The sequence below is a fragment of the Amblyomma americanum genome, chromosome 9 (assembly GCF_052857255.1).
Source record: "Amblyomma americanum isolate KBUSLIRL-KWMA chromosome 9, ASM5285725v1, whole genome shotgun sequence".
Lineage (NCBI taxonomy): Eukaryota > Metazoa > Arthropoda > Arachnida > Ixodida > Ixodidae > Amblyomma > Amblyomma americanum.
This window is the reverse complement of record NC_135505.1, coordinates 110566860-110582315: the sequence shown is the minus strand read 5'-3', so window position 1 is coordinate 110582315 and position 15456 is coordinate 110566860. Positions and strand designations below refer to the sequence as shown.

Sequence of the window (15456 nt, the reverse complement as noted above, 5' to 3'; positions counted from 1 at the left end):
GATTTTGCTACATATCAGAATAGTGCACCATTACCTTCAATATTTCCAAAACTGTGTCTTACAATTTTCGAAATTTTTGTCTGAGAAAGCTGGACTTCAATGTAATCAGGATCGCTTGTATAGAAGTTAAAGAAGATATACATGCCGGCATGCACAAGGAAATCGTCGGTGACATTATATTAGCTTTTACCTCTGCGAGGTGTTTCTCTCGTTTTCTGCCGCCAATGTGTTGATGCGAAGAGGCTCTGCAAATGACAGAGTCAAGATGCACGTAAGCCTATCGTGTAATGTCCTACTTCTTGCTTACGGTGAAAATGAGGCACGTAGAACCTTGCCTATAATTGGGAAGTTCGCACAGAACTTCAAGTGACAGCTGCTATTACATTTGCTGCTAACATTTTACAGCAGTCTTTTATGGACAGGAAAGAAGAAAACAGGTGAAAAAATGTCTTGTTGAAGGCCGTCGTCTAAATGACACATAGGTGAATACCATTTTCACTTGAGAACTTCGTTTAATTCATCTCGAGAGGGTTTACGAGGACAGAGGCGCATTCTAAAATCTCAGACTTGTTTCTGGCACTTCACAGCCACAGCCCATGTACAGATCCCAAATTTTACGCTGAACGCGTTTAAGTTTTCATGAAATGCAAGGCAAATTCAAGTGGCTGTTAGTCTGCAAACCTTCACTTTCAAAAAATATACTTGTTAAGGATTATACGGGCGATATTAATGCGTTTTGTTTTGTTACGGTAATGTGAGGAGCGAAAACGATGAACTTCGACTTTTTTTGTCAGCCGCGCAAGGCCAGAATGTCTAAAAGCGCATCACCAGTTGATAACAAGGTCTGTAGACCAATCACGCAGGAAATAGCTTTACATGGCAAGCAAAAGTGCAACCCCTTTTTTATAAATCCTCAAAAATAAACTAGAAAGTCGACAGAACGAAAAAGAGCTTTCATACTTGCACAATCGGCCGAGTGGTTACCAGCGGTAATCTTTTTATGCGAGACGTGCTGCGCTCAACGTGAACTATAGTTACGTTCGACATGCGCCCGCATGACAGTCGAATTCATTGTGGACCCTAGCAGATGGCACTTCCTGCGAGAGCGTTTTTTGTTAGGAAATTAAAATATTCTGAGACTGCACCAACACCAAATAGGAGTTAATTTACTAACAGCAGTCTCCTGAGGGCGCCACACTGCGATATTTATATGAATTTAATTGAAAAGATGCTCTTACGACAGGTTTCAATGTGCTCTGTTAAATGGGTCACCGGCGTCGCCAGCCTGTTGATTACCTATAATGTAGGCCTGGTGTTAAGGGTGGCTTAAGATTTTCTGCTTCAACCTCGAAGGCGCTTTGTACCACTTCTCGTCATAGGACGCGTCCTAATAATGCTACAGTCGCGTAGGAGTCGATCGCTACCTTGCTCTAGCATGAAATCCGCCTCGCCCTCCGTGCTTTCTGGGCGCCTGCTGCCTTGAGATTCATGAAGCCGTTATAACCACTCACCGGTTAGATGCATTCAAGCCCAAAATAGGGAGGTGGATTGTGCCTAAAAGTATCGGTTTAGATGGACCACCCGTACACTCCCGGCAATGGCTGAGACTATTTATGGTCCTGAACTTTAGAGAGCTTGCTCGTACTGAGAAGACATCACTAGTGTGAAGCGCCCGCTTCAACTGTTTGACGCGGAACTCTACAGAGCTGCCCGTACTCGGCTTCGCACCAACTGCGCTTTGTAATGTAAGCTGTAATCTGAGCATCTTACTCGTCAGTGCTTTGTTGTTGTCGCGACTCGGTTGCAAGCACAGTTTCATTTGCGGCGTAAGTCAGAAATATTATGTGTCTCAATTTACCGCCACCTCCCACGCAAAGAATGCTGAGGGTGTTGCGCGGTTCGTCCCCCTTGCGAAGCTTCTTTCACAGGATGCGTACTTGGTAATAAGGGGCCCTTTAACGCTGTGAGAATTACAGGAGGAACTTACAAGTTTCCGCTTCCCGAGATGCTGGTGTCTGACAGCCATTTAACAAATTTGAAACGGCTGATACTCTCTGCTGTTGTTCTGAGTTTCACAACCAGACAGCTACTTCCTGAAGGAATAATAATAATAATAATAATAATTGGTTTTGGGGGAAAGGAAATGGCGCAGTACCTGTCTCATATATCGTTGGACACCTGAACCGCGCCGTAAGGGAAGGGATAAAGGAGGGAGTGAAAGAAAAAAGGAAGAAGAGGCGCCGTAGTGGAGGGCTCCGGAATAATTTCGACCACCTGGGGATCTTTAACGTGCACTGACATCGCACAGCACACGGGCGCCTTAGCGTTTTTCCTCCATAAAAACGCAGCCGCCGCGGTCGGGTTCGAACCCGGGTACTCCGGATCAGTAGTCGAGCGCCCCAACCACTGAGCCACCGCGGCGGGGGCCTGAAGGAATCTGCAATGAGCCCTCTCACGAGCTTGTCCAGCCAGTGCGAATATATAAAGCAAATGAGCCCTAAGACACCCAGCAAAGCATAGCCGCTAAAAAGAGTGGTTCGACGATTTGAAAAAAGATGTAAAAGACGAAAGAAGCTGATGCACAAACCACTGAACAAAGCCTACTTCACTACTCTCCAAAGGAAAGAAACAAGACGTCACGACGCATCGGCTTCCATTGATAGTGGCATACGAAAGTGTTCTATGCATTACCTGCCCTTGCTTGCTCACACAGTGCAGGACATGCAGAGCACAGGCAAGCTTTGTAACCAAGAAGGTGTCGCATACTTGCGCCCGAGAGAACACTGAGTGTATCCGGACCCATTCAAGCCTGTGTTGTTTCACAGACAAAATTTCTGAATCCCATTGGGCCATACTGTTGCGAACCTGGTGTATAGAAATCCCTATGTACTAGGGCGCGACGGTCTCAATTTATGGCACCAAAATTATTTGACCGAGTACTGCAAAGACAAACCCACCAAAAGCCATCTTCGGATTAATCTAAATTAAGAGCGGCACCTGGTACCTCGCAATAATTTGTAGTCAAATGTAAAGCTTCTAGTACACTAATTTTGTCAGAAGAGGACGATGTCTTCAGCATAGGCAGCATAGGTTGAAATTCACATTGGGCCAGGAAGAATCCATGGACAGCGACGCTGTTAATAACATCGAGGCAAAGGAGTTCAGTATAGAGTGGAAACAAAAAACGCGACACGCAGACATTCTTGGCGAAAAGGTGATCTCGGTGGTGTGGGTTTCGATATCTCTTAATTGACGATTAGCCTGGTAAACGCCTCCTCATAGCACAGACCAAAGATTCTGAGCAATGATCCAAGACCGCGAACAAGATATCGTGACGAAATTTACCAAATGACTTCTCAAGGTCAATCTGAATAACAGCTACTTGGCCTGCATCATCTGACACTGTTTTCAGTAACAAACGTGGGATATGTACATGAGTTTCGCTACTGCGGCCTCTGACATCATGCACAGACCTGATGCGAGCCTATTAATTCTATGACAACTAGCTGCAAACGGCCACAGAAAACCATAGCAAACAAGTTTGTATTCTACATTACAGAGGGAAATTGGACAGCATCATTCAACATTACTGTATCGGTTAAGTAATATAGTTTACCTGGAATAGAAAGTGGCAGGCAAAACCAACATCATATATGAAGGAAAAACTTCCATCAAAACAGACGCAACGCAAGAAGAAGCGTTTTTTAGAACTCGCTTGTAATACAATCATGGCAGATTTAATTTCATCCAAAGTGATAGGTCAACCCCCCCCCCCCCCCCCCCCCCCCCCCCACTTTCAGCGCGTTGCTCGTCGTCTATTCGTGGAAAGGCTTTGATTAAGGAACTGCAATCGGATCCCTCATTTACGTCACCACAACTCTAAAAGAGCTCCAAACAGTAAAAAAAAAAGCATCAGGAGCACTAAGTACGCCGCTGTACGTGCCACGTATGTCCAATCAGATTTCAAATATTTCCTTCCCAAGAGCAGTCTGCCTTTTATCACTCAGTTCCCGATGAGATGTCTGCTCATCTTGAAACCTACGGGATCGAGTCCTTATCAGGGCCACGGCATATCTTGCGGTTGCAGACCATTGAAGCTGTGGTTTTACGCTATTCATTTCTTCTACATAGGCACCTCTGCTAATCCACTTGAGATGACGTAACATAATTGAAGTACACCCAAGCTTACAAACGTGATGTCTAGAGCTGTTCTTTGGACATCGTCGTCTATACATCAACTTTCATCCGTGCGCCTGTCATTTCGCAATCATACGGTGGCGTTTGAAGCCGGTACTTCAGCAACCGCAGGGGTCGTAGGAAAGCGGAAAGTTAAAAAAAGCAGTGAATTAAAAAAAGCAAAGACTAATAGCAGGAAAACGCGCAATAAAGCCACCTCTATCAAACCAGCCTAGTATAGGGAAAAAAAGAACGTGAATAATCAAAGAATTAGCAAAGCAAATCTCCGGGTCTCCTGAAACTTCAAAAGCGGCTTTTGTGATGAAATCCTTCACGTTCTTCTGATAAAAATAACGCGCGGTTAGGTTCAATTCAGTTGCACTCTAATCGTCATTGATGTGAGTGAAAATCCACTGTTAGATATAGCTTCTTTAACACAAATCTGTCAATGACCATCTGAATCTGACTGCGCCGCATAAGTCTTATTATATCGCATTTCATTTTTTATATCCTTATTCCTGAGTCATTATTCAATATGCAAAAGGCAAGAACGTTAGCTGGGATCATTGCACTATGAGTACAGGTGCGGCAAAAGTAAAACAAAGCGCGCGTCGTTAGAAAAACGGGCCGCCTACGCTGGCGCCGCTGATAAGGGGATCGTAGGACTATTGCACTGGTGAGCAGGATCTTCCACGCGCGCACCCTGCCAAAGTTCTCATCGTGCGCTAGATTTTGCCCGCAGTTCCAGTTGTTCTCTTCTCTCATGCAGCGCTTTATTTTTGGGCCACTTGCACAATAATCCCCATGGCCTATATTGACTGTCGTGACTAAAATGAAAAAGGGTTAAAAAGTGCTCCTGGTGCTTCCAGTCGTTGACCGCAATTTGAAGAGAGGTAGTGGGTAATGAGGTGTTTTTTTTTTTTTAACGCGACCGCGTTAAGGGCCCCGTGTCGCAGAAAAGCCGATGTCGTCGGCGTCGTTGGCAGTGAGCGAAAAATCCCAGAAGCATTAATAAATAAAACCGAGTAGGAAGGCAGCGCCCACTAAAACCACTCCCTCATCCGTCTCCTCGCATGTACGTCATTGCACCAACAGATGGCGCGCGACGGCAGTGCCTCCCGTTGCGTGCTGAGAGGAGGAGTTGGTCACGTGGTGCGGAGAAGCTGCCGGCGGCGCGGCGCCGTGGCTGATCACGTGGTTCGTCACGTGGTTGGTCACGTGACCAAGTTCCACTCGGCCAGCTGTAGCTATCGCGTAACTCCAGGTTTAACCAGAGCTAAACCACTGCAATTTTTTTTTCACCGGCGTGGAAGCCGCGAAATCACCACTATCTAGAAGGCGGTTCTTATCTCGTGACTTACTCGGCTACACTGCCAGGGCGGGTAAAATGCTGCCGCGGTACATTTAGAGGTGCGAAACAAGCTCAGTTCCCGCTAGAGTTAAATCGCTGTGCTAATCTCTTTCTTTATGTCACGCGTAAACAACGCCCAGGTTGTCAGGGCGGCAACCACTACAGTAAATAAACAATTTTTTCCCTCCGGAAACGTGCATTACGGTCCATTTGCAATCCTGATTTTCGGATCCACAAGGCTCATTTGTTTGAATATTACGAGATGGTCAGAATTTTTCATTGCTATGATGTGCAACTAAAGAAAGGATGTTAAAAGAAACCATAAAAGATTTTGGTAACCTACGCGAGGTTGCTTACCTCGCACGCAATGTTCCAACCTAGCGAAGCTGAAAACCTAAATTCTGGAACATTCCAACCCGTAGAAAAAAAAAATTTGGCTTACAGAGCACATCGAAAAGATTACCGCGCCTTCTGAACAAACTTGAGACGCAAAATGTTGACGTGTGATGGTCATTATTAAAACGCCTGACAAAAATAATTTCCTTCAAATAATCTTGTTTGCAAATGGTGTATGCTTATGTGCGCATGAACATACTTATTTTCCAGAGACGGTTGTCTGGCTTACTTTTCTGTGTAACTGTCTCGTTGCTTCCATTGCACATCTACGTAATTCAGTGTGCTTTGTTTAGTTTTCTTTGTTTCTGTGTGCAGTGGCCAATGTGTTTTGGTTTTATTCTTCAACGAATTTTCACTGCTGATTAGTTCCTGCCCGCGATTGACCAATATGTATGTTCTCCAATGTTGCGTTGTGTAACCTCGGATAGTTGGTACTTCCAGCTTTCACGTGCTGGTTTTTTCACAGCCCTTTCCATGTAATTCATGGCTACATAAGTAAATGAAATCTTGCATGATGATGATGATGATGACAACGACGGAAATGTTCTTCCCTTTTGTGCCAGTGCAGTAGCGTACACCTCCTCAACTGTTACGAAGCAGCTATAATTGCACTCAAAGAGCGCCTGCATATGCAAATTTGCCCAAGAAATGGTGGCCGATCATGATTTTCCAGTTGAAACGAAACAAGAAGGATTGGTGGAGATATCGCGCTAATTTGTACAGATTCCGCATACAAAGAACAGGAGCGGACGAAACGCGTTGCGTCAACAAAGTGAGTTAGACTCACTATGAAGCACCAACTAGCCCCCGGTCTTGCCTTACTAAGAAGGACTGCCTTCTTGTGTGATCGAGTCTTCCAAAGGAACGTTTCATAAATTCCATTCCCACAACTAAGATCCCCAACCCTCACAGGTCCCTTGATAGAACTCTGAATTCTTACCTTCGCCAACACTGTCATGTGATGGGAAGCGCATTCACGCGTTTGCATATCCCCTATTCATTCGCTATAAAAAGTCGCCCTTTGTGCTATATGACAATTTCAACACACAACACGAATGATTCTGGCGACAGCCGTGCGGTAGAGACGTCGGAAAAGGGGTCCTCTAGATTTCCTCAAGTGTTGAACCGAATCCCGTTCGCATGGCTGGTGGACTCTTTGCTGCACGATTTAATATAGGGGGAAAGCTGAGTCTTCCATAGTATTGATAAGAGTTCTTGGTTTTGGAGCTGCGTTAGGCGTCAACTCCCTTGCGTGCTGGCGATGATATTCGCATCTGCTGGCCGTGAATGAGTGCTAAAATCATTGTGCGTTTATTAAGCCCACAGTTGCGGATGACTTATTGTGAACGAAACACCCCAGCGGGCAGATAGCACAGAACTGATTAGTTGAGCGCTGCGCGCCGCTTCGTGCGATAACCGAGAGGTATCAGATAACTGCGCGGTTGTCTCTTTGGCAACCACGGAAGAGGAGGACAGATAAGAGTGTACCTCGACTGGGCGTAAGATGCAGTCACTTCAGGCCTAACTGCAGGAAGCACTTCGACATGACTCCTGGAAGTCAGCAGTACACGCTGGTCGGATTCTCCGACGAACTGGACTGGAGGCCCCTGAGGTTTGTTAAGCCTCTTCCTCCCAACAGGGTTTGCAGTGCCTGCGGACTGGTCCGGCCGAAGAGTGCGTTGCTTCCATGTGGCCACACACTATGCGCGCGTTGCTCCGAGCAGTGCTCTCAGGAAGGCTTGCACATATGTCCGCTCGACGGATACGAGTGCCAAGATGAACTTGTCGACTGGAGGGAGTCGGCTTCCGAAGAACTGCTCCGAAGAGAGGTAAGCGAGAACAAAAAAGCCCTCTTAATCTCCACTTGCACCAAGAATGTTCTTCGTGTCTCACGAACTCGGTTTCGGGGTAATCGGAAGAATATTGGTAACGAGAAACATGAGACACCCGGCTAACAATTGCGGGTGTGTAGACACTCCCCTTATTGCGCTGGGACGACTTCATCAGCAACTGTCCCTAGCACTACCAGCAGTTGGATCGCTGTCTACCAAGCCAACAGGTATACGAAGCCTCCATGCATGTCAGGCCCTTCGGCAACTCCGCTGTCCGGATCGTATTGTTACAAATTATTGCATCCATTCTTGCGAAGTTTCCTCGGCGTGTGTGGTTTTGGGGGTACCTTTGCTACTGCTTTTTTGCCATTTTCTTAAAATGTCATCTATAGTCGACAGGAGAAGTAAATGAGAAATGAAAAGTTAAATTCTGTGCGGTTCTTCTGCGTTTGCTGCCAAAAGGGCATAAAACATAAGGAGAGTGAAGTTGCAGGCCAGTTGGTGAGACATAACGACTAAAACCGCAGCTGACACATGACGGAGACAAGCGACAACACAGGTCTCCGTCTTGTGTCCGTTGTGGTTTTAGTCGTTATATAGAACATATCTGCTGTGTACTAAATACCAGGCTTATAAAAGAGTTTATGTGGCGGAAATTTTCCCGCTTTCACACGATTACTTCTTTAGTTGCATTTTTATCTTTGTCCAGTTCAGTTTTTAATTTTTACAAATACCATACATTTCTCCTCTCTTTATGCGTTACCAGGAAAATTTGCGTATTTGTGCTCTTCTCCGCAATTTTCGGCGGAAAAAGATAGGATTAATTTACAATAAGTATACCGTCATTGCTATTTCCCCACCGCGGCGGCCCCGTTTCGAAATGCGCAGCAAAACCACCAGAATTGCAATCAAGGTCTCCATAATCAGCAAGATATTTGGCTGTCAACGCACAGCTGCAAGTTCACTTTAGGATCAAGGAAACACGTTAGCGGTGGGCTAATTACATCGTGGCGCTTTCTAGCGTCGGATCAAGCAGCTAATAAATCCATTACTGTTGACGATCACCTAATCGCTGACACGGGTTTAACGGCACTGTTTCTTTAGTCCGATCCAAATCAACGAGGAAGAGAGATTCCCCACCAAGGACACACTGCAACGAACGAAATCTGCCTACAAACAGCACAGGAAATTGGCCCAACATTGGAAATATATCGGCAAATACCGGCCCCACAAAGGACCAGTGAGAAACCATTCATTTGCAATATTGGGCTTGTTTGCTGTGCCGCTTGGAAAAGTCGCGCTGCACCACCTTGCATCTGCAGATCTGGACCATCTGTGATACCAGGCTAAGGGCTTCAAGGTAGCTGCTCTTACAAAATTTCTTTAGACAGTCTATATGGACCATCCTTAGACTTTTGCCTGTAAAGTCTATACACTCTCTATAGACAAACCTTAGAGAACAGTCTATAGACAATACAAATCCTATAGGCAGTGTACAGAGAATATATAGTTTTACGGCCACACACTTTTAGTAGACTTTTTTCTATACACAGTGTATAGAATGTGAAAAAAACTCTATAGGAAGGCAATAGAGTCCATGATAAGTGTATAGACTGTCTATAGACCATTGCTATAAGGGTGATCTCCACATCATGAAAACAGGTCGACGCTTTTTAACTTGAGTGCCTCCTTTTAGAAGAATTTGTTGTTTCTTATTTGGTTTGTATATATCCAACAATAGCAGGGCGCTTCATGGACCCGTTGAGATCACCTACAAGCGGAGCCCTAGCTACGGCGCGTCTGCATGGAGTTAGTCTCAAGGTTATCGCACTCTTGTCGCGGCAGATAGCGCAAGTGAAAGCGCAAGTCACGTGCTTTGCAGACAAACTCTTTCGCTAAGATAAATACGAACAATCTATTTCTGCACAAGAGACCGAAGGGCTCTCGGCGCACACTGCTATAGGAAGCAGCTCTGCTCTGCCAGGGCTCTGATAAGGCGGGCATGAAAGATATCACGCGGGCGTTGCGAATGTAGTGCTCGAATCTTCGCTGTATGCAGCCAACTAACTGCGTGCGAATCCGCTGCTAAACTGGGCGCGGCGATGCAGTTTGCCCACGTCTACTTGCACGACCTCTCGCAGCTACCTTATAGAGTAGTTTTCTTGCATGTGCGTGGGAGGGCCAGCTTTGAAAGCTATCTTATTTTTTTTGCAGATTCCGCAGAAGTAATTCTTTGGAGTGTATGTCATGAAATACTCTGACCGCGTTAGCTGCACAGTACGAGCTCAAAAAAGTGTATTGATGGTTTCCGGTTGCCAGAAGCACAATAGGCGATCAGATATCACTACTGCACTTTATGCACGAGGCCATAATCAGAATTAGTCCAAGTTCTTGATCGTACCTTTGCGATTCTTCAGAAAGAGGAGCTATTATTACGGCCAGGACCACATCGCAGTATCAGAAATTGCCGTCGTGGTGGCTCAGTGGTTATGGCGCTCGTCTGCTAACCCGAAAGACGCAGGTTACATCCCGGCCGCGGCGACCGAATTTCGATGGAGGCGAAATTCTAGAGGCCCGTGTACTGTGCGATGTCAGTGAACGTTAAAGAACCCCAGGTGGTCAAAATTTCCGGAGCCATTCACTACGGCGTTCCTCATTGCCTGGGTTGCATTGGGTCGATAAACAACACAAACAAAACGAAACAAAGTGTATCGGAAGTGGGGATCATTCGAACAGCGTCGCGTAAGTAGGTCTGCTGGTGTAGAGTGGCGCAAGACAAGTTCAAAGTATCGGCGCGTTTTACTTAGTTTAGCACTAGGACAGGGGCGGGTAAGGTGCGCCAAATTTATTTGTTTATTAGTAGCATGGCTTCTCTTCGCATATGCGCATATGGACACGGGGTTAACCTTTCTTGAAATCCTTCATGGTCCTTCCACATGACATCCATATGCGCCATCGCCTCAAAGCCTTTAGGGTATCCATGCCGTAATCTCAGAACTTCTCCTGCTCACATTCGTAAACATTCGCTTCCCCCCTTTGGCCTCCTTATCATAACATGGTCAGCAGGTTAGAGTCCATCCAGAACAGGGCTGCACGATTCATTAAGAAAAAAACTATAACTACCATTCCAGCACCACTCATATCAAAACCGATCTTTCAATGCAGTCTTTAGCCACACGCCGTGGCATTGCTCTCTTAACACTACTGCACAAGTATGTTCACCTCATAGATCATGTTCGCTTCACCCCGATGTTCCGCTTTCGACGTCTAAAAGATTGCACAATCACCTCAGCTTCACAAGAATATATGGCGACCAATTAGTTTTTAAGTCATCAGCACATCCTCGAGCAGTCAGATCATGGAATGAGTTACCAGATAACATCGCTTCTCTGTCTCATACAGATGCCTTCCATCACGAACTCAAGGCATATTTTAGTGAAGTCATCACTTAACATGCCTTCAGTAACATCTTTTAATATCGTTCTTGGTTTGTTGCAGCCGTTAGGTGTCTTTTTGTTTAATTATTTATTGAATACTGCGGGCATCCTCTATGTCCAAGCAGGAGAGGGAAATACATACAGGGGAAAAGCAAAGCAAGTACGATAGTACCGAAAAATACAGATGCAACAAAATAAAAAATGTAAAAACACAATTGAAATTGCGGTTACAGTGCAGCTACTAAGCCAGCAGTGAAGATATCAAGAATGATTGGAGAGCAACATAGAGTTCTGCGGTAGAGCATTCCATTCAGAAACTGTTGTTGTAAGAAAAGAAAACTTTGATGTATTTGTGCTTGAAAAAATAGGTTCCAGGCTATGGGTATGCTTGTGACGCGAGGCTCGTTTAGAATCACTAGCGATGTGATTTTCAGGTCGAATACCAAGTCGAGAAAAGTATAATGAATGAAGGAAATTGAGACAGGCTTTCTTTCTGCTTTCTTCTATCTATTTTGCTGCTATTCTTGTGCTTACATTTTTCTTTTATGCTTTGCATCTTCTTTTCCATATCTATTTATCGTATTTTACTCAGCATATCACGTATTGTACTCTATCACGACTTGTTTGATTACGCGCTGACAACATGAGCTACGAGCATTTCATACTATTTTGTTTTTGTGTTTTGACATTTATTGCGTATTGGTTTTTCTTATTTCCTGGTTGTTAGGTTTACTACTCTGTTCTTTTTTATGTGTTCTTGTAACTTTGCTATGCACTACGTTTTCTTTTCATATCGTTCAGCCTATTCCGTTAGAAAGTTCTCGAAATGTGATGCCTCCTTTACAGAATGTCGTATGGGCTTGTAGGGTATTTCAAATAAAAACAAATCTACAGAATGTATGTTAAAACACCGCAAAGATGAGATAAATAATTCAAGATAGTCTGAAACCCGTTAGAAAGCATGTCTTTGTAATCAACGTAACATAGTTAAGTTCTCCGTACCACTGGCGTAGAGGAGCACAGCGACAATATCATAGATAACAACATGTAGCAGATACGCTGTTATCTGGATCTGCAAACATATCGCTTCAGGGCTGCGTGCGATTCCGCAATGAACAGATGAACTTGCTGATCAAGAGACCGTGATATAGTTTTCAGAACTCTTTCGGGAAAATACTGAGATGAAGTTGGAATAAGATCACAGCTAGAACCACAGTTACAGTTATGACATTAGAGCTGTTGTAGCTGGAAAAATTCAAGCTGCGGGAGAAACTGCAGCTTGTACTAGACAGCAATAATGATTTGAAGCCCATCACTGTGGGCAGATCGGGCTGCCTCGTCCGCATGATGGTTTGCTTTGATATCGCAGTGCACTGGAAGCCATTGAAAAATGATGTAATGACCTTTCAATATGGCGCAGTGGTGCACCTAGCGAATCTCTGCAACGTGTTGTTCATGCGACCTACGGCGTAGAGTAGCCTGCAGGCCTCGAAGGGCTGCTTTGGAATCAGCGAAAACTGAGAATTCATGTGGAGATTCTTGGCTGATTGACTCAACTGCACCCCGAAGGGCAGCTAGTTCTGCACCATTTGAGGAAGTGTGGCAGGTCGTCCTCACCTTCATCAAGATGGACCTCGCCGGAATCACCACAGACCCCGTGCGACTGGTTGAGTTGACTGAGCCATCTGTGTAGACTGGTATGCGGTGACTGTGGTTAGGATGCAGATGTTCCAACGAGATCGCTTTGAGAGCAGTCAATGATACACCAGCTTTCTTCGCAGTTTCGGGAATAGAAAGGTGCACCCGGGGTTTATGTAGACTCCATAAGGGCGAACACGGTCTGGAGGCAGGAGTGAATTGCGATGGAAGCTAGGCACGATGAGCGTCAGTGACTTTGACGAATTCAGCACATGGTCTACTAACCGGAAGAGTTGCGAGATTATGATAGGGGACCCGTGTGAGGTGCCGAATAGGTGCTACCATGGTGTCAACAACACTGTATGCAGTAATGGGATGTTCCTGTGCGACAACAGTTGCTACTGTGGAGGCACATCTAGGTAGTCCAAGGCAGATACGGAGAGCTTGCGTGCTTTGAAGAGCATCGATGTTTGCTTTTCTAATGTAGCTGAATATGGAAATGTTATAACGAAGGTACCTCAGAAATAGTGAACGGTGCAGTTGTACCACCGAGCGCACTGATACCCCCCGGACTTTCCCACTAAGAAGGAGAGGACATGGAAAATCGGCATTAGTTTATTTCTCATGGTGTACACATAATGGTTTCACGAGAGATTCCTATCGATGACTACACCTAGGAAACTATGACTTCGGTGATAGGGGACAGCTTTGCCATTAATACATAAGGCGTAACGTGACATTGTTTTGCGTGTGAACGCTGCAAGTGAACACTTCTGGGTCAGTGTATTCAACGTGAAGTTTAACTTTCGGGGAATAGAAAGGAGCACTTCAGTATCGTCTTCCAGCCGCCCTTTTCATCTTGTACTAAAGCCCGTCGCTTAATGCACGTTCCATTTTCCCTATCATTTGGTAGAGATAGAACAAGCCAACGGCATTTGTATTTAAATACATTAATACGGTGCCTCTTTTACGTTTGCAGGTGAAGTGCTGGAACAAAGAGAGTGGATGCCAGTATGTGGCGGCTGCTTCAGGAATCGTCCAGCATTTCCAACGCGAATGCAGACACCATCCTGTCTGCTGTCCCAAGTGCTCTGCCACCGTTGCTTGCTCCAACGTGATCGCTCACCTCACATCGGGCCTGTGCAATCCGACGCAGATTCTCAGATCTCAAGGCGCAAATCGATCGGGCCACAACGACGAGACGGCGTTAGCGGCGTCTTTCAGAGGCGCGCTAGATGAACACGCGGGCGAAATCCGAGAATTCCTGGGGCGAATTGTTAGTGACGTCAGCACGCACGGTGACCGGCTGAACGAAATCTCCCACGCCATAAACTCTCTGAAAGAAGCTCAAGTCACTGTGGGTGAAAGACAACACCAGGACAGTTTGACACAAATCCAGTGCGAAATCCACGCGTCTAAGGAAGAACTCAAACAATTCTTGACTGAAAGGATTGGTACGCCTAATCTTTCGGGAAGCATAGACAGACTGGAGAAAACACTGAAGGATGAAATGCTGAACGTGAATAGCCAAATTAAAGGCTGCTTTTCACAGGTTGCAACTGCCGTGGAAGCACTCAGGGCTGCGTCGAATGAAAACGGTCAGAAGGCAGTGGACTACATCAAGACCTTTCTGCGACACACAAAAGTAGGACTTTCCTACTGCAGGTTTTCTGTAAAAAGTGTGAGATCCCTTCAAACGACCGCATTAGAGGAAGGCTCGGCTCTCTACAAGGGCGAGATGGTGTACTTGCGCGGCTACTTCTTGTCCCCTGGAGTTTATTTGAAAAAGAACGGCAAATCTGTGCTACTACATGCATGGCTCCGTCTGCACAAGAGTGATATGGATGACTTTGTTCAGTGGCCATTCGGGCACAAGGTCAAGCTGAGCGTCCTACACCCCGGGGAGGGCGCAGAACGGGTGGTTGAAGAATTGCCTGCTCCTTCTTACGAAAGATTTCAAAGGCCAACATCTGCAAGCAACTTACCTGTTCACTTCCAGGCGTCGCTTAATTTGAACAGCCTTATAAGCGATGGTTACATAGAAGACGACCAGCTTCATGTAAAATACGAGCTGCTACCATAATCCGCCTCGACTGAAGACACGTTGTAATAGTGTAAAATATTTTTTAGGAAAGCAACTTTTGATTCAGTGCTGTAGTCTCTTATTTCACGATCTGCGCGGCTTTGGTCAAAGTTACTAGCGTGAAAAAGGATCTTCATACTATTATTATATGCCAGAGTTTTCTCGGTCGTATACTTCCTGATTTGTTGCGGCAAATGCTTAAAAATCGAAAATTAAACCGTTCTTTTTTTCTGAACTGAAATGTATTCCTCGCCGCTGAGAACTGTTCAAGGTTACTGAGCAACCATTGGCGGGCAGATCGAGCAAAGCAAGACGACGACAAGCCTTGACTAAAAGCCTTCACTTCCTTCACAAAGCAAAGTTTAAACTACAGTGCTTTTAGCTTCAATTCTGGGAAAATTAAGCCGAATGTCTTCCGAAAGTTGCAGCGAACCAAATTGCTGAACTTTCCCTCAGTCGCAATGGTAGCAAGCCGAGAAAAACTCCCCACACTATTGCCCCTGCCGGGATTCGAACCTGCGTCTGCACAAAAATAGGGCCTTT

General features: G+C 45.5%; 1 protein-coding gene across 1 annotated transcript; it reads left to right on the top strand.

The window, feature by feature from the left end:
- Positions 1–7408: 7408 nt before the first annotated feature.
- On the top strand, positions 7409–15148 carry LOC144104054 (TNF receptor-associated factor 5-like). Its single transcript, XM_077636837.1, has 2 exons — positions 7409–7752; positions 13810–15148. Exons 1-2 carry the CDS (start codon positions 7468–7470, stop codon positions 14911–14913), a joined length of 1389 nt encoding a protein of 462 aa, XP_077492963.1. The 5' UTR covers positions 7409–7467; the 3' UTR covers positions 14914–15148.
- The last annotated feature ends 308 nt before the right edge of the window (positions 15149–15456 follow it).

Coding starts and splice junctions, on each gene's coding strand:
- LOC144104054 (XM_077636837.1), top strand. CDS start 7,468: ATGACTCCTGGAAGTCAGCAGTACACGCTGGTCGGATTCTCCGACGAA. Junction 7,753..13,809: donor AAGAACTGCTCCGAAGAGAG/GTAAGCGAGAAC, acceptor TTACGTTTGCAG/GTGAAGTGCTGGAACAAAGA.